Source organism: Talpa europaea, assembly GCF_964194135.1.
Source record: "Talpa europaea genome assembly, chromosome: 1".
NCBI lineage: Eukaryota > Metazoa > Chordata > Mammalia > Eulipotyphla > Talpidae > Talpa > Talpa europaea.
Window position 1 is genome coordinate 122,622,045 of NC_140073.1, and position 27,003 is coordinate 122,649,047.

A 27,003-nucleotide genomic window follows, 5' to 3' on the forward strand; every position below is an offset into this window, starting at 1 on the left:
TCAAGATGAAGCCCCTTGAGTAAATTTGCTATATTTGTCCAGAAAGCAAGTATGAAATTTTCACTATCTAAAATTTTTCTCTTTTACTGTAAAGGTTTGATTGATATTACAAAGGACCCAGACTTTGATGGAATCTATGATGAAGATTTGAATGAAGATCCAACATATAATCCCAATAGCCCTGAAGAAAAAGCTATATTTATGAAATATATTGAAAATATTGTGCTAAAGTTGACGTTCAGTACTACACAAATTCAACAATATGAAAATGTTTTTATATTTGAAGCAGCCTATTGGCTTACTGATGCTGTAAAATTTAATCAGGATTATCTTGATATTTGTACCTACCAGAGACTACAGCAAAGATTATATCTTCAAAAAAAGATTATTCAAAAACACTTAGAAAAGAAAAAAGAAATTAGAAGAGGGCTAGGATACCTAAAGTTAATAAGTTTTCTGACTCCATTTCTGCTGAGTTTAAAAAGGAAGATGAAAGTTCCATATTTAAATAGTCTGCTTCAGCCTTTTTCAGGTAAGAGTACCACCAAAAATCAAATATAAAATATAGATGTATATTAAATTTATACTTAAATTCAGTTTTGTTTTTAGTATGTAAACTAGTAAACCTATTAGAAAAAAGCAAAATTTAATGGCTTCAAAGTAATTAAAAATACTTGATACATATTTGTTATATATTTATATCATTATAAGGGCTATGGAAAGATGTAAAAAAAAAGTTCTGCAAAAAATAGGGAAACATGCCATGTCTCTGATGGAATATGAATATATCACATCTCATCCAAATATGTATTCAGTGCACTTCTACTCAAAATCCCTATTGTGTTTTTTATGAAAGATTATAAGTTGATTCTGAAATTAATGTGGAACACAAAAAGATCATGAATAATATAATATTACTGAAAAAAAGATGAAAATTAAAAAAGCATTAGTAATCTATTGGTATTATAATAAATAGAACAAATAAGAGAATAGAGAGCTGAAATAGGGCCATATGCTGTATTCATTTTTTAAATAAAAATTTATTTTCATCTTTGGAGATGACAAGGTCAAGACTGAGAGAGAATTGCCTCCATTTATTTATGGACAAGATTTTAAATGCCAGAATTTTCACTACAAAAAGGATCAGTATTTTCATGTTCATGGAGGAATTGAATTTGATATCAGCACTCCTTCAATTGAAAGTGCTTTGGAAGATTTTAAGGTTTAAACTAATATTATTCCTGAAATGGTTAATGAATTCACAACACTTTTATCCTAGTCTTCAAGCAAAAAAAAAAAAAAAAAAAAGTCTGTGTTGGTACAGGTACTAAGCAGCTCCCCAAATGATTATCTTTGCAACTTACTAATTTTTCATACATTATGTAACATTGAATTAAGTGGTACTGTGGCTAAGATAGTGTGTTAAATGTCAGATATAGAATGATATATTAGGATAACTGCACAACTTACAGACTTCTAATATGCCATATTTGCCCCTAGAATAGTTAATCAAGTAGTGTAGTAGAAATTCCTGAACATTCACTATAGATTCTTCTTTTTTTCCTCAAAGGTTAGTACTAGAACAGAGGTTCTCCAGAGTTTGAGAACAGTACTCCTTCTGAAAGTTAGCATAAACACTATACCTTTAAACTGCCATTGTTCCTTCTATTTTCTTTATATATCTTTTTGTATTTTTCCCCTTGTGCCCAAATACATGCAATTTTTATCAGGGCCTTGTGAGATTATTATATTTAAAATGTATCATTTACATGCATAAGATTTTGTCTGAAGTGATAATCTTTTAGATTCATTTAAAGGTTTTTTTTTTTTTGGTAACATAACTCATATTTTAGAACAATTTAGAAAATATACGGGATTGTGCTGCAAATGCATTTGTAGAAGACTCAGGATACAAAGAATATTACTCAATACCAGTCATGGAATTAAATGGAAAAAGGTAAGGAACTTTGAATTATTCCCAGTAGCTAAAACTTGTTGAAAGTCAGCAAAAAACAAGAAAAATATTAACATGCAAAGGCTAACTTAAAACCTAAGGGCAAATAGTCTAGAACAATAATAACCTCCAAGAATATCAAATATTAGGTTTATTACATCATGCACTTTGATACATTATGTACAATAACCCTTAAAGACTGTCAATTGGTTCTCATAATTAACACAATTGGTTAAAATAGGGCTACAGGTGGACATCTAATCCTATGGGTCCACAGGAAAGCAGTGGATTTCTCTTGGTATTTTACATATTGTGTTCTTGGATTTTCATATCTTGAACACTGAAATTTGGCAATATGGGAAACAGCACACAGGAAAGATTTGCTCAGTGGTAGAGACTGACTTAAAAGCATAGAGAAGTTTTGTTTTCCTTGATGGCATGGATGTAGTGGAGAGAACAGAAACAGGTCTAAAATGCTGAAAAATAGCAACTTTTAAAGGGTGTAGTAAGAAGCAGAAGAGACAACAAAAACTAATATACTTGCAATACAAGTATTACAACATGGAAGCTAAATGGGGGAGAATTTTAAGACTATGGATATAGTTAAAAGCATCAAATGCAGCAGAGAAATGACTGAGTCAATGTAAGATTGAAGAGAGCCCTCTAAATTTGTCATTGGCTTGGGAAGAGAATTGTAGGTGTGGTTATAGAAATGAGTGTATAGTGAGTTGAACAGTAAAGTGGGGGAAACTTCATGAAATGTGAAGAAGACGAAGATTATAGATTTCTTGTAAGATACATGACAGTGAGGAGAATAAAAGAAATAGCGAAGAAAGAAAATCAGGATAAAGAATGAAAGGTGGATCTTTCCATTGAGTATTGCCTGGAAGTAAGGTTCTAGAACATGATTCCAGAGTTGAAGTCAAAGACCATATGGCTAATGACCTCTGGATTCTGAAGGTAACTAAGTAGCATATCCCATGCCTCTAGAATGCACAGCTGGTATAGATCTCCCTGGAGGAGGAATCTCTTGCTCAGAGTTGTTGACATACTCCACCTACAGTCTTGCCAAGCTAAATTGTGCCCAGCAAGCACCTTTGCACAAGCTTCATTCTCCCAGATACTGGTTGGTTTCTGGGACACTATCCTGAGAATGCAGGGAAGCAACTGGGATAAAAGTTGTACTAGTGAGAAGTGGTTGTGGGTGAAAGAGTATGAATGGCAAATCATCTTCCATTACGCTGTGCATATCCAGTCATAATTGTCACAATAGGGTGTCATAATAGAATTCTTTCTCTGGTTCTGACTAGTGCAAAAGTTTTGGTCATCAGTACTGGAGAATGGGAGGTATGTAGATGGATCTGAATTAGCAGTCTTTCAAAATAACATAGCCTGTTTCTGAAATCATGGAAGAATCTTCAATTCCTTATAAAACTCCAATCATACACAATTATTGCTAGGAATTTCATGTGCTTGTGGATTGGCACTCGCAGCTTCTATGAGATAACTTCAGCTCCTTCTTTCCAGTCTAAGTTTCCTGTTCCAGTCTGAGTTCTCCAGGTCCCTAGAGTACAACATGCCCCATGAAGACCACTCAACGCTAATACCTTTGTTGTCTCTGGCACTGCTGCTCCTGGTTGTGGAGCAGTGGCAGCTCTAACTTTGCTCCTTCTGATGCCTGCTTAGTAGCATGTATCCACTGTGAGGCACACTGAAGCCAATCTAACGTAGTAAGGAGAATTCCTTTCCCAATTTAATTCTCTTCAAAAAAAGTGCTGCTTTTGGGCCTCCCCAGTGGCGCAGCAGATTGAGCACAGCACTATGAAGCTGTCCGCAGCCTCTGCAGGACGGCTTCGATTCCCTACCAGCCAGGGAGAGATCCATATGGCTCAGCAGACCCCTCCTGTCTCACCCGCTGCTCCCCTCAGCAGTGCTTTCAGTCCATCTGCCTATTCTGCTCCCCACTCTTTCTCTGGTGAATCCTCTCACCCTCCCGCACCTCTGGCCTGTACCCCAGCTCTTGTATAAATAAAATAAAATATTTTAGGGCCTCCCCCGTGGCGCAGCGGTTGAGCGCTGGGTTGCGAACCTGGTTCGATCCCCGGCTGCTCCCCGGCCACCAGAGGAGGGTCCCACATGGTGCGCAGACCTCTCCTGCCGCCCGCTGCTCCCCTCAGCAGTGTACTTCGGTCCTTCTGCCTGCTCTGCTCCCTGCTCTGGCTCTGGTGAATTCTCTCACCCTCCCGCACTTCTGACTGTACCTTGTGCTTGTATAAATAAATAAAGAAATAAATAAATAATCTTTAAAAAAATAAAATGACCAAGACATTTAAAAAATAAATAAATTAATTAATTAATTAAATAAATAAATAAAATCTTTTAAAAACATTTTTTGGGGAAAAAAAAAAGTGCTGCTTTGAACTACTAATAATTTGGTCCCAAAACAACTCTCTCAGCCATTTTGCTTACAGTTGTTCTTTTATATAAAGTGGGGGTTATTCTGTGCTGGTGCTGGACCAAATAATTTGATTTTAAGGGCACTGTTATTGGACCACCTCATATATCTTAATGTTCTCTTTCCTCAGAATGGCTTATTTCTTAGGAGACTCAAATCCCTTATAAAAATAGGACCAGTTCCACTAACCTGCCAGCCATGCAGAGAAACATATACATTCTAAATTCATTCAGGTTGGGTTCTCCCACCATTGAGCAGAACCAAAAATAGGGAACAAAGTCATGTACCCAGGACTTGACAGTTGATGAAAGTATAAGAAATCATGAATTATTAAGGTGAAAATGACTGGTCAAATAAATGAATCAATACTGGTACTAACATATCCCACTTGGGGGAAAGCACACCAACATCATGATACTGTTGTGGATGTTGGGAGGCAGGTCAGAAATCAGCTTGATGTGACAGTGGTGTGTCAGGGAAATGTGGTGTAGCTCAGGGTCACTGACTCATTTCCCTGAAAAATTAGTACAATGGAACAAATCTCTCAGCACCCCTGAGCAATATATTGAAGAGCCATGGGAGTGGCTGACAAGAATACTGTATTTACAGCAGCAAAAAGCTGTATTTAGATTAGAAATGCAGGTACCATTAAGAGGCTGACCACAGGCAGAGGTAGAGTCAGTAGCTGAGGTGTTCACTACTGAAACCTGGGAATGGGGAAAGGTACTGAAGGGGCAGAGTGAGGAAGGCCACCAGAGTTAATCAAAATTTTGTCACTTTCCATTCCAGAGTGATAGGGGCCCAAGGCTGTTGTAAGCCCTCTCTTGGTAAGGACCTAGAAGGGTGGATATTTCTCTAGTCTATTGCTATAGTTGGTGGAAGTCAAGAAGCCATAACCTAAAGCATTATTCTAGGCTAGGATAAACTCTTGAGAAGGCAAATGAAGACATAACTAGATTAAAAGAGCTAATACATAAATTTGTAAGAGGAGGGTAAGTAGATCATTTGAAGGTAAACCTTGAACTCCTTCAGCCAGAGTTAGGGCTCCCAGTTAATTTTGGCAGTGCCGTGGTCACCAGCATAGGGAGGACAGAATCAATTAGAAGGATTAATATGGAGAAGATATTTGTTAGGGAAAGTCTTGAGTAATAGCAGTTTGTGGCTATATTATTAAAATATTTACAGAAACCCGTTCATGCACAATGGGTTAAGTCTCAGCACTGTGAAGCTCTCTGCGGCCACTGCAGCACAAGTTTGATCCCCGGCCAGGGAGCTAACCCACATGGCACAGCAGACATCTCCTGTCTCGCCCGTTGCTCCCCTTAGCAGTGTATTTCAGTAGATCCACCTATTCTGCTCCCCTCTCTGTCTCTGATGAATCCTCTCATATACCCACCCAGCGTGCACCTGTGGCCTGCACCCCAGCTTTTGTATGCATAAATAAATAAAATAAATCTTTAAAAAATTATAATCAAGTACAATTAAACTATAATTTGGTATTAAATTATTGTAGACAAATAAAATATTGCTAGCATAGGGGGGAAAAGTAGCAAGCCACTTCAAAATCAAAAATCTTACCTTTTTTTTTATAGCTACTATGTGATCTGTTTTGAACTTGAAACTTTCTATCAGCAACTATATAAAACACAGTGGTGGGGCGTCATAAACGAAATAGTCAACACTATGAGGCTGAAAAGACTTCCACTGACAGATGCTCAATTACATGAGCAATTTAAGAAAAAATTTGGTTTCAAAAAAGCTATAAAGTGCAAGGTATTTTGGTGATTACTGCATAATTTCATATATGATATAAATAAGTCTACAACTCAAAGTAATGTTTATCTTAAGGATAAATAATAGTCTTAAAGTCTTTAATATTAAATAAATACTTCACATTTTAGTAGCTGAAGAGTTAATTCTGGACTATAAATGTCTACTAGGGCAAGAAAGATCTTGTTAGTGAATTAGATGTGATTAATTTGAATAATGGCTAACATTTATTGACTGCTTATTTCGTATGACAGGCACTATCAATTCTTTCAAAAAAGACTCTCAAGGTCCTAGTACTATTGTTATCATTCCTGTTCTACAAATGGAAATTTGAGTGGTTGAAGTGTTAAGGATCTTTCCCAAGTCACTCAGCAAGTAAATGGCAGAGCCTGGCTTCCCTCCTGGCAACCAAACCTAAGGAATAAACCTAACACCCTGAATTAACAGGCCCTGACTTACAACTTCTGGAACTTACAAATAAAGTGTTGAGTTCAGCCATTTCAAAAGATACACTGGCATTTACTTACCTTTTATTTGTTTCACTTTTATTAATTTTAAACCTTACTAACCCATTGGCCTAGTTTTAAAATATTAATTGGTCAGACGTCTAAAAGAATGTGACATTTTTACCTCTCCATTTTGAGACCTAGAGTAAAGAAAACAAGCTGTATCTTTCACTATATAGTTCAAGTTTCCAGACTTCTAAATAAGCCCAACAATCTCTACTTGCCTTTAATAAAAGACATGGTGTATACATAAAATGGAATGTTACTCAGCTATATAAATAAAGATGAACTCTTTGCATTTGTGACAACAAAGATGGAACTGGAAGGGATTATGCTTAACAAAAAAAGTTAGGAGAAAGATAAGTACTGGTTTATTTCACTCATGTGGAATATAGAGAAACAAAATAAAGGAATAGACAAAATTAAACCAAAAACAACCCTGGAGATCTGATGATAGAATCGAGGCTACCAGATGGGAATGGTGGGGTGTGGGTAGCAAATTGTGGAGGGATCCAATGGACTACAGAAAGGATTGTGGGTGCTTTGGTGGGGAGCCTGATGGGGTAACAGATATCTGAAGAGATGTGAACACATACCCCTAAATCATATACAGTGTTGTAAACCAACGTTACCTCAACCAAAAATAATAGAATTTTAAAAATTATAAGGTAATGGGAGGGCAGGGTGAGAGACACATTTTTGTGGCATATTCTTTTATACCTTATGATATGCACCAATTTAAATAAATATAAAAATCAATTGTGGAAATTTAGTAAATAACATAGAAAGATGGTTGTAATATATTGTTCCCAGAAAAAAAAAATAGCTGCTTTCTAAAAGAAAATACAATGTGATCTCTTTTTTATAAATAAAAAAATTTTAATGACACATAAAAAAATTAAGTTCTTTTTTTTTTATATAGCTCTAACAACTTTAATCACTGCCCAACTGGACACTTTCTCACATGATCTTATGAAAATTCTATTGTAATTGAGCATGAGCCATGTGATTGTATTAATATATTTCATTGTCCTTTTTCCCCATAAGTCAAATGTTAGGTATACAGTAATCCTCCCTTATCTGTAGTTTTGCTTTCTGGGGTTACCTGGGGTCAACCTCAGTCTGAAAATATTACCTTCAATAGGATATTCTGAGAGATACCACATTTACAAAACTTATTTTACAGTATATCATAATTATTTGATTTTACTGTGAGTTATTGTTGTTAATCTATTGCTGTGCCTCAGTTGTAAATTAAATTTTATCACAGGTAGTTATATGTTGGAAAAAATTAGCATATATAGGGTTTAGTACCATCTGCAGTTTCAATCCCCTGTGAATTGGGAGGACTACTATATTTTGAAAAAGTTAATTCTGCTCTTCTTAATTTTAGAGTGTCCCATTTGGCATGAAGTCTGCTGTTGAAAGAGGGTTATCTGCTGTTTTCTATACATTTAGCCGTAAAACCTCAAGCTCAACAATCAATGTTTCAGATGAGGCAGGTTATACTATTTTCCATCATGCTGCTCTACACAACAGAGTTCCTATCATAGGTCAACTGTGCAATTCCAACTTCAACATAAACCAGAGACGCTTTGTTATGTTTAGCCAAGGTACCATAAAGTTTCAAAATCTAAAATGTTTTTCTTTTACTTTCTCCTTTTCAGCATTAAGAATGCATGTAGATTTCAGACCAACATGTCAATTTAGTATTGGTACCAAGAATAAAGTTGAGGTTTTTTTGTTTCTTTTATCACAGAGGAACTCCTTTATTTCTCTAAGTATCACTTATTGTGGGAAGAATCTTTACAACAAAAAAGACAAGTAAAGTGTTAGGAATGGCTGATGCAACATTGGCAATAAGAAATGATGACTTTGTATCTTAACTATTTCAGCTATCTAAACAAACTATTAAGTTTGCACATACCAATGCAAATTGCTCTGCTGTAATCCTATCAAGTACTAATAAATTCTGTGCCTAACAGCATGATTAAAATGCTTTGATATTAACATATGTCAATTACTGGATTAAAATATTCAACATAGAATGAAACTAATTAAAACAGAGCACAAATTCAGCACTCACAAATTTTAAATGCAATGTTTAGCCTGTTAAAGATGTGTTCTTAGATTTTTTGGGGTGTAAAAGTCTTGGGTAATCGAAGTCTCTCATTCATCCTGTGACTGGTTGGAATTCCTGCTAAGGATTGGGTAGATTTTGAAGTGTGGAAAATGTTTATCTCTACTGGCAATATCTATGTGTTATTAACCACCAACTGTAAGTTTTGACCAGCTACTTCACAGGCAACATTTCTAGCTCTGCTCTGACACCTTGTCAGCTGCATGCCTCTTGTCTATATGGCTTGAAAGAAAGTTACAGTTGATACTGTTTAATGTAATTCTGCCATCTGTATGTAAACATAGCCATTTTATTCTTATTCATATGATTTTATTTGACTAATTTAGGAAATGACTATATATTAATAATCATACTTCTATGTGTATTCCCTTTTAAAACAGAGTCATCCAAAATGGACATGAAAAAAGAAAGAAATGGTAAGATGAAAGTAAAATGGTGTTTTTTAAAAGGCTATATACCTTGAAACCATATGCACTGTTGTAAATCAAATGTACATCAATTAAAAAAGGAAAAGACTGTAACACATATTAAAACTTTTTCTTATGTTATACAGTCTTCATCTGTTGTCACAGAATGTGGATCATGGTTTTTTATATACATATTGAAGAATATTCATTTTTCTATTCATGATTACTCATATTCCTTTTAAGTTTCAGGGTTTTCTCTTGATTTTACTGTGCAATTTGATGTCACCTCTGGGTTTTATTTGCTTTTTTTTTTTGTAAAATCATACTCGAAAATGTTTTCTATGCCTTGTAAAATAAAGTAGTTAATATAATTTAGATATGTGGCTGATAGTGATAGAAATAGTCCACGATGTTTGAGGAATGAGTCATTCTTTAATGGGGCAAGAGACTTAACCTAACTCTAGGATACAGAGAAAACAAAGTGTAAAAGGCTCTACTTTTCTTAAACCTGTGTTGGCGGCTTTACCTGAAGGCTGTATGTGATTATTCAAGAAGGATTTGTTTTTAAAGATAATACTTAGAAAGGGCTAGATTATGGGAGGGCAGTAATTACTCAGATAGCTTCTATTGGTGGAGTAGCGCCACCATGAGGATAAGTATCCTGACCTCATTATTCTTCCATCCTCCTGTCAGGTCTCCCAAGAGCAGATATTGACTAGAAGCCAGAGGACAGAGCTAGCTAAATATGCAAAGGCACAGACGGGGCAGAGAGCAGGGTGTTAAAACAAGGAAATGGGCCTGTAGGGTAAGGAAGCTTATCTGATCCTCCTACTCTATAGGAGTGTTTCAGCTTAACAAGAGTCCTCTTCCATTACTGCTCTTTTTCTTTCTTTAAATATCACTTCTGGATACACTTATAATATTATTTATTTGCTTATTGCGTATCCTTCACTTAATAGAAGCTCCATAAAGGGCAAGGATTTGTATTATTTTGTCACAATATTCTAAATCCCAGAAGACAGCTGACATTAGTAGATGATCAGAAATAGTTGCAGAATGAGTCATGGATAGATGAATGTAGAGCAGCATTTCATAATCGCTGGCATAAGTAATCACTATTGTTATACGATAGAAATTCAGGAAAGGGGTGGTAAATATGGCGTTCAGATCCCAATCTATTTCTTTTCAGGTCCCCACCTATTCCTTAGACCTGACTTCTCAGTCAGAGAATAGTTTCTTCAGATTACATAAAATTGATTACATAAAAATAATTACATAAAAGCCCTCCAGAACTCACCTGATTCTAACATATCTCACGATAGTGTTTCTTATCCTTAGCATTGACATTGTGGGTTGGATAATTCTGTGTTGTGGAATGTATTATAGAATGTGGTATGCTTGGATCCTACCCATCAAATGCCAGCACCAACCCTAACTCCAGTTGTGACAACCATTAGTATCATTAGGCATTACCTATGTGTGGGGGTAGTGCTATATCCTTCTACTCTGGAATAAACTTGCAAGAACAAAGGAACCACCCAGAAAGCTGATGCAGATTCTGATCCAGAGGCTGAGTGGGAGTCAGGATTATGCATCTCTTTTAAGTACACCTTAAAGTAGTAAGAAAGGGATATAAAAATAATACTCCTGCTCCTAGATTGTGCTGATAGATTTTTAGATGGAAGGTGTTGAGAGGATAGAGGGTCAGTAAGGAGGCTGGTGTGGTTCAAAAGGATTCTTCTGGTCATTTTGATACATTTTTCCTGCTGAGAACAGCTGATTGCCTTTCATTGGTTGAAATGAAATAATGTGTTCTATAGACCTATGAATTGGTCTCAGTACTTTGGGGACCCTGTTCCTGGGCTTGCTTCTTAGTCTCTCTGCGTCCCTTAGAGGAAGCTGAAGTTGGGTACTTCCCAGCCCCCAGGTAGGATGGGCTCTGATAATACCCCAGCAGTTCAGACTCTGGGTAAATTAGTTTCTCCTGAGGGAGACCCTGTTAAGAATGCTGTGATGTATTTTAAAATGTGTCCTTCTCCCCTGCTACTGCTGAAAGCACCTGGAGATTTTTCTCCCATATTTACTGTGAGGATCTGGTTGAGCTGCAAGAAGTAAAATTGACTAAAGCATGGGTACCCCTGTTCCACTGGGCCCCCTTCAAGTTATTCTCACACTTGTCCACACTGAGCCTCTAGCAATTTGTCAATTACAGTTCAGCTTCTCCTCCTCTACAACTAGTGGTACTGCTATCTCCAGTGGAGATAACTGCTCTAGGGTTTCTGCTCCAGGAGTTGTGAATCTTTGTATCTGCCTGTCTCCCCAATTTTGGTGGTGGGGGTCTTGCCCTTTGTAGGGTAAGGAAAAATGTCAGGCTTTTCTGCCCTCCCGCCATCAGGATAGATGATGGATCCTTGCGGCCCTGAATGCATGCCTGATGGCGGACACCTGGAATAGGGTGTGGGCCTAGGTAGATGGGATTCACCTGGGCTGAGACTGTGCTTTTAAGGGTGGCGTCACGGGGATGCCAGTAGAAGCCGAAAGAGAAGCCGAGAAAGAAGTAGCAGAGAGGAGCAGAGAACGCCGGACAGCCCAGACAGAATGAAGACTTGCTGGGGGCTGGGAGTCCTGCCAGCCTCTGTGCACCCCAGCACCCTTGCCTGCTGTGTACCGGGTAAATCCCAATAAAAGCCTGCAAAAAGCCACTGAGGGCTCCAGGACTGCTCCTTTACCGGGTCTGCTGGGTCATAGAAAACCTGCACTGTGTCCATTCCTGCCTCTACACCCTTCAAACTAATTTCTCTAATGGATTTTAAAAGAGTTGTTGATTTTTCCAGTTTCTTAAGATTTAACTTGTTGGGATGAAGTGGTGACTTTTAAGCACTTTAACATGCTGGACCATAAATGGGAAGGCTAAGCAATAATTTTAAGTAAATGGATTTGGGTCCAATGTTATAGATTATTTTTTTTTTAATAGAGGCATGTTTTATTTATTTATTTTATTTGTTTGTTTGTTTTGTTTATACAGGCACTGGGTACAGTCAGAAGCGCGGGAGGGTGAGAGAATTCACCAGAGCCAGAGCGGGGAGCAGAGCAGGCAGAAGGACTGAAGTACACTGCTGAGGGGAGCTGAGGGCGGCAGGAGAGGTCTGCGCGCCATGTGGGACCCTCCTCTGGTGGCCGGGGAGCAGCCGGGGATCGAACCGGCGCCGCAGAGGCCGCGGGCAGCTTCGCAACCCAGCGCTCAACCGCTGCGCCACCGGGGAGGCCCCCAGTGTTATAGATTATTAAAGGCTGTGATATAGAGCTTAAACTACTAAAGCAGGCAGGTGGCTATTGGAATTTTCTGAGATGGGAGAAAGTGTTTCACTGAGAAAATACCATTGAGCAATGAATGAGAGTTAGCTAGACTCTGGTCAGGGAAGTGTTGTTTGGAGAAGGAAGCTTGCAGTCAGCAGGCACAGCCCAGAGTGGCTGAATAGCTCATCCTGTAAACCAGGGCCACATGAAAGGGCACTGTTGATAATGGCACAGGAATAGACCAATACCTTCTTGGGCTACCTGGGATATGTGTTCGGCACTCTACATTTGAGGAGCGGCAAGAAGGCCTGAATGAAGACAAAAGGTGTGTATGTTGTAGCTTTTGGGGATGGAGAGGTATGCAGGTTAAATTGGAACCAGTGGATCCATTTACTATACACAGGATCAAATGGCCTTGAGAAATCACTGAAGAGTTTTGACAAGCAAATAAAAATACCAGATTTATATTTTGAAAACATAGATGGAGGAAGGCAAAAATAAGATGGGCATATCAGTTGGGAAGTGATTATAGCTCAGAGAAAAGCATTGGTGACGGTAAAGGTAAGTTCCAGAGATATTAGATTTGGTCATGAACTGGTTATGAGCATAAAATGATAGGGAGGTGCCAAGGAGCCTTCCAGGTTTCTAGTTTGTAGAACTGCCAGCATGATATCCTTCACTGATTTAAGAGAACCAGGTTTGGAGGAAAAGTTAGTTCAATGTTGAAGATGGTATGTTTAAGGTGATATGTGGAAATGCCTAGTGAGATAATGAGAGAAAGTTCTGGAGTTCAGAGACAAAACCAGATGTAGAAACGTAATATTGGGAGTCATCAACTTAGAGACAGTAAATGAAGTCACTGAGAAAATAAAAAAGCCCCAGGTAAAGGTTTAAGGTTCATTTGGACATTAGGAGAATAAAGATATCCCAAAAAAGACTGCAAATAAGTAACCAGAAAGACAGGAGAAAAATAGAAGTGTGTGATATCACAAAAAATCAAGGGAAGAAACTATTTTAAAGAGGAAGAAGTGGTTAATTTACTGTTGAGAAGAAAGACAAGAATTAAAAAAAACCCACTGGATTTAGTAGACATAGCGGCCTTTTGTGGGGAATTTTATTTTTTTTACAATTTTGAAGGATTTTATCTCCTACCATAAAACATTTGAATAAAATAGAAAATTTAAACAAAAAATAGATTACTTTATAAGACTTTTATTTAGAAAACTAAGACTATTTTACACATTTCCTACTTTTTCAAATATTTAGTATTTTCAGTGTTATTTTACTTATAAGGTATTGATTTTTAGTGGTCAGGCATCCTGAGTTAAATAAAGAAATAAATGCAATTATCTAAACTAATCCTTACAGCACTTATTTTGTTGCTTTTATATCATATAACATAAAGTTCTGCGGTTGGATAACAAAAAGGCATGTATTTTTAGGAATGTCAGATCTTTGACCACTAAAGTAACTGCCAATCTATTTTAGGTCCAACTCCTCTCCATTTGGCTGCTCAGGCTTGCTCATTAGAAACGACTGTCTGTCTACTCTGTTTCAAAGCTGATTACCTGCTTTCCGAAAAAAGAGGCTGGATGCCAATTCATTTTGCTGCTTTCTACGACAATATCTGTATCATCATTGCTCTCTGTAGGAAGGATCCTACTTTGCTAGAAGCCGAGGCAACAGCTGAGTGAGTTATTAAGCATTTGTAAAAATACTGTTTTTGATGCTTGCCCCAAACACTGACAATAAACACTGACAATAAAAGGTGGTAGCATTAATTTGAATGGCTTACTCTGCTATCCTTTCTGCTCACTATCTTCTTCATCCAGTTATCTGTAGAATTTGTGAGGATGGGAACTCCTATTAATCTATGCATGTTTTCTGGAGGAATACAAATAAGCCCTAACCTTTACCAGTGGTATGGTTCTATAGTTCAGTTTATTAGGTTAACTACTTAGTACCCTCAAAAAAGCCCGAAACTAGACAGGAGAAAGTTGCCCTGCACAATCAAGAAGTCACCCCCACGACTCCAGACCAAAGTGGAGAGACCTCAGTTAACAGGAGAAATATATCTACTGGCATCCAGATAGAAATAAATTTAAAAACACAAATAACTTTGAAATAGAGAAACATTCCATATACCCTTTTGTTTTACAATTTATCTGTGTTCCAAACTTTAGAGTGCAGGTATAGCTTCTTGTCTAGTATCTAAAGACAAGGTTATTATTTTGAGTCTCTAAACCTGATTTAAGCATAGTCATTCAGTTAGGTCTGCATGTTCAAATAACTTGTTCATTATTATTCAGTGAAGAAATTAATACTCTAAATTGAGGTCGAGAGGTACAGAGAAAGCTTTTGCTCAAACTGCTAGTCAGTAGATTAGTTAAGATACAGTTGAAATTGCTATAAACAAAGATATCCAAACATATTGTAGTTTAATCAAGATAAACATGTAGTTTCTTTCTTATGAAGTCTGCATTGGTGGTTGAGGCTGAAATAATGACTTGACAGTACAAGGAATCCAAATTTTCCCTTGCTGCTTTTTAACATATGGTTTCTATATCCTGGAATAAAATAGCAACTCCTGTCTCATTATCATGGCTGTATTCTGAGGAGAAAAGACAGGAAAAGTAATGGGCACACTCCTTTTTTTCTTTAGGGAGTTTCCAGGTAACTTCTACTAAAATCTCATTGGCCAAAATTTAGTCGTTTGGCCATACCTATACAAAAGGGACATTAGGAAATGTAATATTTAGCTGAATAGTCATGTGCCCAACTAAAAAGAGCTTCACTAGCTAAAAAGCAAACAGTGGGTTTTTTTTTTTTTTAAGAAAAACTATTAATTACTGCTACCATAAGAAAGCTGGGATTTGAGAACTGGACATGAAGTACAAAGAAATTAGTTGGGGTCCTCTCTGGTGGCACAGGGGTTAAAGTCTCAGTGCTATCAATCTATGGCCAAGGCACTGCTGCATGAATTTGATCCCCAGCCAGGGAGCTAACCCACATGGCGCAGTAGACCTCTCCTGTCTCACTCACTGCTCCCCTCAGCAGTGTATTTCAGTAGAGTGGCCTGTTCTGCTCCCCATTCTGTCTCTGGTGAATCCTCTCACCCCCAGCATCTCTGGTCTGCACCCCAGTTCTTGAATGCATAAATAAATTTTAAAAAATTATTTGCCTTGTTTTTCCTTCACTCTTACAGTTGCAAGGGAAAGAAAACCTTTGCATGATCAACGTTATAATAAATTTTAATGCATCATGTTAACTTTGGGAGGGATGATAAGAACAAATACTATGAACAGCCAAAACCAGGGAGGCAAATTTGTTTACATGTAGAATGTAAAGAACAAAACTATGCAAGAAAGGGAAACAGATGGCATAAATCAGACATCTTATAATAGTAGTTTGAATAGTCTTACAAAAAGTGTATTTGTCTCTGTATGTGTTTGATTACCATAATGTACTCCTTGATTTTAGGAATCAGTGTACCCCATTGTTACTTGCTGCCACCTCAGGAGCACTGGACACTATTCAGTACTTATTTTCTGTTGGTGCTAATTGGAGAAAAACAGATATTAAAGGAAATAATATAATTCATTTATCAGTGCTAACCTTTCATACTAAGGTTCTCAAGCATATCATAGAGCTGGATATTCCTGAACTCCCAGTTTGGAAAACTTTGGTAGGTAAGTATGGAACACATGACCTCTTTGTAAGTAAATATTCTGACTAGTCAGCTCTATTATTAATACTCTGAAATACAGCAAGTAATACATGCATCATACTTTAAATATTTGAAAATAATGAAATAAGTGTTTTTGAGTTAAAACTAGACATATGGATATATTTTTCTGTGTGCAAAAGCAGTTTTATTTCTTAATAAAAGTCAAAGAATAAGACCCAGACTATATTTTAAACAATTAATATTCAGTTTTGCTTTCCAATTTTCTGCAGAAGCCCAAACATCTTTCTATCCATCATAAAAGCAAATTTAAAAATAAAAGGAGAGAGGAAATTAAAGTTTGTGTGGAAAAAATTCTTCACCTAATTTTAGGGACAGATTCAACAATATCTTTCCACTTGTTTTCATATTTTGTAAGAAATTCTGTTCAAGATTTTATTCCATATTTGTATTCAGTATTGCCAGAAATATTATAAAAGATGGGTTACTAGACCAACTGAATGTGCAGGTATAATTTTACTTCCTCAAAAGACAACACCAAAATTGTATGGCATTCCCATAATATTATAATACCACCAGGAGCAGGAATAGAGCAGCAGCAAACAAACTTACAGGAAAGGATACACCAGCAATAAAGTATTGGAAATAGATAAGTAAGTCTTGGGGCTTAGCAGACTAAAGAAATCATATCAGGCCTTTCTGGGAGTTGGGACCCTCTTGGACTCACATGGGAAATCCTCAACAGGCTGGAGATCAGGCAGAGCAGTTGGTAGGGAGTGTGCTCTACAGAGGCTAACCGGAAAGACCCAAAAGTACTGAGGCAGGAGTTCTCCCTCACAAACAGAAGACTGGAAGCTCCACAGAAGAGAAAAGAAAGGTGCATTTCGAAGACGAAGCCCCAGAATGGAAGGCGTGTGCCCAGGTCAAAGGCGGAATGTGGGAGGAATTAGCAATAATGACAAAGAAAAATAAATAGGTGAAATAAAATAAGGAAATGATTACCACTAGGACAAACAAAAGTAAGAAAGCAGATGCAACTGTAGTACTCTGCAAAACTGAATAATATCTGCATAGAGGAAAGAGAGAAAATCGCAGGGTAGTGTTGAACGAGCTAGTTTCTCATTTATCATAACGTTAATCTGTGCTCTCTAAAACTGTGATAGCCAAAGGTAATAATGTATGTAAATATTTATAGATATGGAGATATATAAATCATGTAAAGGGAAAAAGTCCAAAGTGATTGTATTTGGAGAGATTAACTCAAAAAAATACAGAGTGGAGAAAGAAACTATATTTTTTCTATAGGCCTTGTAGTAACTTTTACCTTTAAATCATGAGCTTTAATAACATTAAAACTAAATTTAAAAAAAGACACAAATTTGAGTATGAGAACTGATATATTTCCTAGCAACTCATTTGAAGTTAGATGATATTTAAGATTCTCAACAGCATTCTGCTGATTCAAGGGAGTCCAATAATTGGTTTCAAAATACGCTCAATCCCTGATTTTGGAATTTTCTGGGTAGTGAGTACACATTCCAAGTATATCAGTCCCAAGAGATATTGGAAAGTGTTTCCAATGTTCATTTGTGTGCATATATCTCTTTATATGTTGGTCTTCTTAGCAGAGCTGAGAACATTTTGTTATTTTTAGTAGTGTGAAAGCACTCACCTAGATAGCTGGAAGCAACAGCTCCTAGCAGGAATACCCTTAAGGCACAAAAACCTTCTGATGGCTACTCTTGTTCCAGAAAGTCCTCACACAACAACCAGTAAGCATCTGACCGCTGCTTCTTTGCTCTGTGCCCTGAAATAGATCTTCCTCCTCAGTCTGCAGTCTCCACTAGAGTAAAAATGAATTAGTCTCCAGCATTAGCTCTTGGAATGAGAGCTGAATTTTAAGGCAGCACCATAGAGTGATGTAGCCAAGGAAGACCAGGTTTCTTATAACAGGGATTGATAAGGGAGATGAGGAAGGGATATTTCTATGTGGTTTTTCTTGTATCATACATGTTGTTTGGAAGCATGTATGTTTATATTATCTCCTCCCTGGAGTATAAGTTTATCAAGATTTTTTTTAAGTATTTCTTCATGCCTTGGAAATGTATAAAGGCTCATACATGATTTAATGGATATGACCTTTTTATTGACACTATTGTAGTTTGCTATACAATCCTTGAGAACCTAAACAATTTTTAACAAACAGCTGATTTCAGATAAGAGGAGGGGTGTACATTTCCAAAAATGAATTTAAAATGTGACCATATGGCAACTAATTCAGGTCATTCAGATCAAAGATACTATGTATCAATAGATTATAAACCTCACCCATCATGTGTTTATACAATCTGTTCAGTCCTCACAGAAGGCCATGCACAGGGTGAAATTTAATGAATGTAGTTGAGAGTGATTTCAATCCTTGAATCCACTTGGTCGGTGAAGAACCAACCATTCCATTCCCTTTTGTGAAATTATGACATGTTTTTCTATTGAATGCTTACCAGAAATGTTGCAGTGTGAAAGCTACAAGCGAAGGATGATGGCCGTCATGTCCTTAGAAGTAATTTGCTTAGCAAATAATAGATACTGGAAATACATTTTGGATGCAGGTGATATAAATGTTTTAATCTATCTTTTGCATATATTGTTTTATGTATATTATATTTAGTCAATTACTTTAAAATGTATTTTTAATTGTGGAGGAAATGTTTTACTTGATTTAAATCTGTTTTTCTTTATTCTAAGTTCTCTTCCTTTACCTGATAATCTATTTTCCATGTGGAAGCTGCACAGGAGCAAAAAAACTATATAAATTCCATTTCTCCAGAAGTTTGCCAGCTTCACACTGATCTTAAATTACTTAACCATGCAACCTCATTTTCTTTCACTTAGAAATTAACCCTATTATTTATTTCACAATTTAATGGTTAAAAATAGGTGTAATGGTGTCAGGCTGGATTTGTAAACTGCTCTGCATTTAGAATTTAGGCTAATTGTTTACCTTCCCTAAACTTAAATTCCTCAGTAATAAAATGATTCCTAAGCTGCCATGTAGAAAAATAATTAAATTACAATCATTGGGCAAAAGTTACAAGCCATTTCATTTAAATATATGGAAGAACATACTAGAAAGTAGAGCTTTTATTTTTAAAAAAATTCCAAATACCTATAGATTCTGGCCATGCTATTCTTTTGAGCATATGAGAATGCTCTTTGCCCTGGCTCTTCCCTCTCCCTGAAATGTTCTTCCCCACATATCTGAGTGGCCAACACCCTCGTTTCTCAAACTGTTGTTCAGTGAGCTTTGTAAATCAAGTGGGGCTTTGCTTAATGTGTGATTATATTTGCTTCAGGCCCTAAGTTGATGAGGCAGGTATCATCTGGAATATTACTGGTAGCAGAAAGTTGATTGCAGAGAAGAGAAAGGAAGGTTTTTCACCAAAAACAAGTCTCAGTTTCAAAGTGAGGCTGGCCATGATTGGAAAAGGGAATTGGAAATTAAAAGAATGTTGTTTGGGGCCTCCCCGGTGGCGCAGCGGTTGAGCGCTGGGTTGCGAAGCTGCCCGCAGCCTCTGCGGCGCCGGTTCGATCCCCGGCTGCTCCCCGGCCACTGGAGGAGGGTCCCACATGGCGCGCGGGCCTCTCCTGCCGCCCGCTGCTCCCCTCAGCAGTGTACTTCGGTCCTTCAGCCTGCTCTGCACCCTGCTCTGGCTCTGGTGAATTCTCTCACCCTCCCGCGCTTCTGACTGTACCCAGTGCATGTATAAACAAAACAAACAAACAAACAAACAAATAAATAAATAAATAAAGCATGCCTCTATTAAAAAAAAAAAAGAATGTTGTTTGGAGAGAGAAAAACAAAATTTTAAAAATGATTCCTATCTTAATAAGAGTTATTCTGAAAATAACACTGTCCAGTATAATTTTAGGAAAGGATGGAAATTGTCTGATATAGTGGCCATAACTGTAATGTGAATGCACATAAGATGCTCCATAATATTTGTTGATTGAATGAACAAATGAAAAATTTATTATCGGTAGCCTCCCAGTATGTTCCTAGACTCACCAAAAGATCTGTGTGCAAATAGTAAACCATAAACAAATGAGGGAGGTTTCATTTCAGGTAGATAAATAATTTTGCTTAAATAATGCCCTGATCATATGCATAATATTTCCCAGCATTTCATGTGTACTCTATAATGTGTTTTTTTCTTTCAGGTTTAACTGTTGAGATTTTTATCATGCCCAATGGTGTGCATCTTCGAACCAGTCATAATTAATGAGGCTAATGTTGCTTTTTTCTACTAGATTTGGCACTTTATTTTTTTTCAGCTAATTACATAACTAATGGGTAAAATATAATAAAATCCTCAAGTAATTACAAAAATTTGATGCAATAACCAAAACTGAACTCTACCATGTGGTGGCTTAAAGACATTATTTATCAAATATCTTATGCCAAAATTCATTGTTTCGAAAAACGTAAGCCAAAATTCATTGGCTTAGGGTTACCAATAGGAATTGTAAGATTGTGTGCCATGAAAATCAAAATCAAATATATGAACAGTAAGACCTTCCCACATTATAGACAAGACAGAAAAGTGTATTCGTGCACTGTAGTTTATAAATGTTTTTATAGAATTATATGGCAAAACCCATGAACACTTTTAATCCTATCATGATAAGTTGACTACAAATGGTTACAAATAATTCATGTTTTTCCTTCATCTCTTGATTGCAGGTACCATTCCTGCCTTAATCAATCTATTAAAAAGTTCCAAAATAAATTTACAGTGCAAAACAGTTGGGTTATTGAGTAATATCTCAACCCATAAGAAGATAGTGCATGCTATAGTAGAGGCAGGAGGCATTCCAGCTCTCATCAACCTGCTGGTTTCTAATGAGCCTGAACTACACTCTCGCTGTGCTATCATCCTTTATGATATTGCTCAACATGAAAACAAGGATGTTATTGCCAAATATGTAAGTTTTGGTCATAAAACATTATTTAAAAAAAAACATCATTTTCACTGAAAATAATCCCTCATATGGAAGCTGGAAAGATACATACCAAGGTTATTATTCAGTGACAAAATTCTAAGATTGAAGAACTCCACTAACAATGAGGATGGCAAGAGCAAGGCTGCCACAATCTCAGGGGTGCCAGAAGAAAACAGTAAGAGCAGGACAGTTTCAGAACTAGCACAGCAGAGTTCTATGACTCTCCTATCCCCAAGTCCCACAGGGCAACAGAGTGGCCAGTGGCCTTTTGATAGCAACAAGTAAGCAAGCCTGCTCTTTGTCTAGAGGGAGATGCTACCATTCCATTCAAGCTTGCTCGCTACATGAAAATCCTGGGCTGTGGCCCTAGTAAAAGAGCTGTTTCAGTCTTAATAACACCCACTATATAGGTGAGAATGAAAAAGGCCCAAGGAAGATTGTTTCTCAAGTAAACTATCTGGCAAAACTATATCCGGGGATAATATGGAAGGCAGGCTAAGTGTTTACTTAACTCTAGGGGGTGCAGTTGCTTGCTGTTTATGAGAAGCTATTTATTACAGCAAACACTCCCATTCTGGCTATCAGTGTAATCTAATTGTGCAGCAGAAAGAAATAGATGAAAAAAATTTTTGAACACCAAGCATTCCTTGCCATGCTGTATTTCCTCAAGTAAAATTCACCATGTTATTTTTGCTAATGTTGTAATATATCTAATAGCGATATATCTAATAGATATAATAAGATTTAGCATTATAAAATGTACCCTTTTTGGCTAATGTCATACTTCTGATCTGAATTCTATCTTATCTGAAATTGTGGTCTCTGTTTTGTTGTAGTCTCATGTTTAATTTGGTTTCCCATCTTTTTAAAGTTTTATGAGTCATTTTATCTTTTGTTGGTTGGTTATCCATCATTTGGAACATATCCGAGAAGTGCAGAACCCCCAGAATTAGTTGCTCATTGGTCTTAATCACTCAGACTTTGTAATCTCCAGTGTTCTCATAATTACCCAGAGTTATATAAATGTGTTCTGTGTATGCAATATATTTAGGTTTGGCTTTGTTGTGCACTGTTTTCTTTATTATAGCTCATTTACATTTATTGTTGTGACATGTTACATCTTAATTCTATTATTTGTGATTTTTAAACTTTGGTATTATCAATGCTTTTTTTTCTTTATCTTTAAAATCTAAGACTTATATATCAATGTTAGTTACCTATTTTTCCTAGGACTTGAAGCTGTACCTTTTCAGCACGTACATTCCTCTCTTTTATTTTTGAAATATTTTCTTGAATTCATTCAGACCTTGAAATATATTTTCTGTAGTATTTTTTCAGTTCATTCACACAATTACTGATTGAAAACTAAGAGCTTTTTTATATGGCAGATTCTATTCTTGATGCTGGGGTTGTATCATTGAGTGACACAGACAAAATCCCAGCCTTCATGGAATTTTTATTCTAGTTGGAGGTGATAGTTTCTGTTTATCTTTCTTAATATTCTTGCATTATTCATGTTAGTAGGAAGAAATGTATTTTCAGTCTAAGAATAATGTTTTGTATTGCGCAAATATAATTACCAATTACTAGTGCAATATCTACAATGGCAAATATATTTAAATGGATCCTGTAGTCATATAACCTCTAGTTGTTTTGCTTTTTAGATATTTATCAAATATTATAGTTATCTTGCAGTCTCAAATTATTTTATTATAAAGGAAATTATTTTAAAATATATTTCTCAATTTTCACCTTAATGTTATATAAGATATGCTCAAAAGTTATATTAACTACTGTATCAGTAGACACATTTCTTTAGAGGCAATCGTTGTCTTCGAATTAAGTGATACTTATAACAAGAAGGATGATAGACATGTATTCTTAAATAAAGATTGCATGTATCTTAAAGAAACTTCATTATAATTACATTTTTTATTTTCAGAATGGAATCCCAGCTCTGATAAATCTCTTGAAGGTAGACATAGAAGATGTGCTAGTAAACGTGATGAGCTGTATACGGGTGTTATGTATGGGAAATGAAAGCAATCAAAGAGCAATGAGAGACCATAAAGGCATCCAATATCTTATAACTTTTCTGAGTTCTGATTCAGGTGAGCCTCTATCTCTCTATTATTTTATTTATTTGTTTTTTGTTTGTTTTTAAAGATTTATTTATTTATGCATACAAGAACTGGGGTAAAGGCCAGAGGTGTGGGCAGTAAGAGGATTCACCAGAGACAGAGTGGGTAACAGAACAGGCAAATTGACTGAACTATACTGCTAAAGGGAGCATCGGGTGAGCCAAGAGAGGTCTGCTGCACCATGTGGGATGGAACTCGTGCTGCAGTGGCTGTGGATAACTTCATTGTGCTGCACCTTAACCCCCTGCACCACCAGGGAGGCCCTCCCTATTATTTTATTTAAATTTTATTTTTATATTCCCCATACAATTACAACCCCCTTATTTTGACCCCAATCCCTCCTTTCCTCGCTTCCCACCCCCCATAGAGTGTCTCCGGTTCATAGTTGTTTGTGGATTTTTATATTTTCTTTCTTATAGTTTTTCATTTTCCTGGTCCCTTATTTAAGTTTTCTGGATTCCTGTTATGAGTGAGACCATCCGTTATTTTTCTTTTTCTTTCTGGCTTATTTCACTGGCATGATCCCTTCCAGCTCCATCCATGTTGCTGAAAATTGCATGTGTTTATCTTTTTTGAATGCTGAGTAATTTTCCATGGTATATATGTACCACATCTTCTTGATCCAGTCATCTATTTTTGGACATTTGGGTTGTTTTCAAAGCTTAGCTATTGAGCGCTGGGCTGCGAAGCTGCCCCGCAGCCTCTGCAGTGCCAGTTTGATGCCCTGCCACCGGCGAGGGTCCCACACAGCGCGACAGACCTCTCCTGCCGCGCCTGCTGCTCCCCTCCCTATTATTTTAAAGCAATCAGTTATATTAAGTGAAGAAACACAGGTTTGGACTCATTCTATCTAATTAGGATTTATCTTAGATGAGTAGTTATTTTAGAATGGGTCTTGACAATATAATCTAAATATCTGGAACACTTAAATTTAAACTGCTGGGTTTTTTAAAGAAATTTATTCTCAAAAGCATGATTTCGCAATATGGGAAGTTAATGATATGCTGAATTTTGATATTCTTAATTTTCAAAAGATTTCTCTAATTGGTTCTTGAATTCATTTGAAGATGTACTGAAAGCTGTATCTTCTGCTACAATTGCCGAGGTTGCACGTCACAACAGGGAAGTTCAGGATGCTATGGCAATGGAAGGAGCCATCCCTCCTCTGGTGGCTCTTTTCAAGGGGAAGCTTAGTGTCCAATTGAAGGGTGCAATGGCTGTGGAATCACTGGCAAATAAAAACCCTAATATACAAAAAGCATTTCTGGAAAAATCACTAACTAAGTATCTCTTAAAACTCCTGAAGGTAGGAAACTCTCATTTTTCTTAGACAAAAATATTCAATATTGCATTTTGCTAAGTGAAAAGAAAACTGAAACCAATTCTGCAATAAACATTTTATAAAACATACATTCTTACAGTCCAATTATCATGAGTGGAATATTTTTTTAATAGGCATTTCAAATAGATGTTAAGGAACAAGGAGCTGTAGCACTTTGGGCCTTGGCAGGACAAACACTGAAACAACAAAAGCATATGGCAGAACAGATTGGATACAACTTTATAATAAATATGCTTTTGTCACCATCAGCTAAAATGCAGTACGTTGGTAAGTTATTTTCTACACATGTCTGAAGAATATAGAGCAAGGCAAGTCTTTTGAATGTCAGACGTGTTTCTTGCTTTTCTTTCCCAGGAGGTGAAGCAGTCATAGCTCTAAGTAAGGACAGCAGGATGCATCAAAATCAAATATGTGAAGGGAATGGAATCGCACCATTGGTTCGCTTACTAAGGATTAGTAAAATTGCAGAAGGCACTCTTCTGAGTGTCATCAGAGCAGTGGGATCCATTTGTATTGGTTAGTACATTGTCAATTTTCAAAATATCAGTAAGATAAAAGACTTACCTTTTTCCTTTCTATCCCACTATTAGAACTCTAAAACATTTTTAATCTATAAAAGCCTATTAGAATTTTTTCTGTCTCCAAAGATAAAGTAGTGTCATTAAGAGTTTTAGATTGGTCTTGCTCTTGAACTCTGGTTAGAAAGGGAAATGAGGACAGAGAACCTTATTTTTAAGAGAAAGATATTTCTTCTTCTGAATCAAGAACTATACATTTTTGAAGATACAGAAGAGTCTCCCATGCTGGGACACATTTTTTAATTCCAATCTCTTTCCATAATGATTCTTTGTTTATGAAGTGGCCGGTAGGTTCATTTGTTCCTTTCATTGAAAAGGAATTGATATTTTGGGATATCTGAAAAGTGTGAAGAGTCTGTAATTGACTACTGAGGTATTAAAAATCAAAATTTGTGTTCTTGTTTTGTTTGTCATAAATTAGTTGTCCATACATATGTGGTTTTATTTCTGGGACCTCAGTTCTGTTCCATAGATCTGTGTGTATGTTTTCATTGCAATATCAATTTAAGACCTACCTCTAGCTTCTTCACACTTTAAAATCTCCCTACCAACCTCTTTTTTACCTACTCTGGAATAAATCTTTTTATGTGCTTCAATTTTACATTTCTGTGCCTCTATTAAAGGTCTACTTGCACAATACTGCAGTCATGATTTAAAAAGTTGCTTCCCTATAAAATATAAACTCCTCAAAAGCAAAGATTCAAATACTTCTTTATATCTATCTATCTATCTATCTATCTATCTATCTATCTATCTATCTATCTATCTATCTGTCTAAAGAACAGGTTTATTAGGGAAAGGGACAGGTTTGTTGAGAGAGACCTGCATAGTTGAGGAGAGCTGCCTCTACTGAGGGAGGTCAGTGAAGAGAAGTCCTGGCCTGTTACAGGTCACAGGCAGGCAGGGAGGCTGCTGCCTTGCAGAGAGGAGAGAACTGGTAAAGAAAGGCACCTGCATAGTCACAGGTGGGCAGTGGGAGTTCTGCTCAAATACCTCCTTTTAGCCCTATTTTATACTTCAGTGCTGGTACATTAGGCATCCAATAAAGAATATTCATGTAATAAGTGTTTAAGTTTGTTGCCAGGTGGCTAGTGGGAGACAAGGGTCAAAGGAACTAAAGTTTTCTTTCTTTTTTTTTTTTTAAATTTCATTGTTGAATATTTTTTATTTATTTATTTGGTTTTTTTGTTTTTTTGTTTGTTTGTTTTTTTGTTTGTTTATACATGCACTGGGTACAGTCAGAAGCGCGGGAGGGTGAGAGAATTCACCAGAGCCAGAGTGGGGAGCAGAGCAGGCAGAAGGACCGAAGTACACTGCTGAGGGGAGCAGAGGGCGGCAGGAGAGGTCTGCGCGCCATGTGGGACCCTCCTCTGGTGGCCGGGGAGCAGCCGGGGATCGAACCGGCGCCGCAGAGGCCGCGGGCAGCTTCGCAACCCAGCGCTCAACCGCTGCGCCACTGGGGAGGCCCCAAAGGAACTAAAGTTTTCTTTGCTCCTTCTATTTCCACAATTCCCTCAAACTTCCCCAGATCATAGTAAGTGGTTTCTCTTCCTTGTTCTTGAGAGGACAATCTTGTATTTATATTTAAGAATATAAACTCATATGTACTGTGCTGTTTATTGGCAAAATAATGGAATTATAATTGTCTTGTAGAAAGAGATTACTTATGTTTCTCTATTAAATTCGGCCTAAAATTTAAAGTATCAGTAGTATGTTATGAAAGGAGA

The 27,003-nt window shown here is 36.8% G+C and overlaps 1 protein-coding gene across 1 annotated transcript in view; it reads left to right on the top strand.

The window, feature by feature from the left end:
- The window catches only part of ANKAR (ankyrin and armadillo repeat containing), a gene marked incomplete at both ends in the record, with an annotated part of 44,635 nt that overhangs the window by 3,307 nt on the left and 14,325 nt on the right, over positions 1 to 27,003 (top strand). Inside the window, 14 exons of the mRNA XM_084259344.1 lie at positions 95 to 532; positions 1,059 to 1,222; positions 1,854 to 1,957; positions 6,002 to 6,182; positions 8,079 to 8,298; positions 9,206 to 9,241; positions 14,018 to 14,219; positions 16,010 to 16,218; positions 18,719 to 18,823; positions 20,956 to 21,197; positions 23,158 to 23,326; positions 24,424 to 24,662; positions 24,812 to 24,965; positions 25,053 to 25,214. Coding sequence (XP_084115470.1) covers positions 95 to 532; positions 1,059 to 1,222; positions 1,854 to 1,957; positions 6,002 to 6,182; positions 8,079 to 8,298; positions 9,206 to 9,241; positions 14,018 to 14,219; positions 16,010 to 16,218; positions 18,719 to 18,823; positions 20,956 to 21,197; positions 23,158 to 23,326; positions 24,424 to 24,662; positions 24,812 to 24,965; positions 25,053 to 25,214 — 2,625 coding nt within the window. The remainder of the gene's footprint in view (positions 1 to 94; positions 533 to 1,058; positions 1,223 to 1,853; positions 1,958 to 6,001; positions 6,183 to 8,078; positions 8,299 to 9,205; positions 9,242 to 14,017; positions 14,220 to 16,009; positions 16,219 to 18,718; positions 18,824 to 20,955; positions 21,198 to 23,157; positions 23,327 to 24,423; positions 24,663 to 24,811; positions 24,966 to 25,052; positions 25,215 to 27,003) is intronic.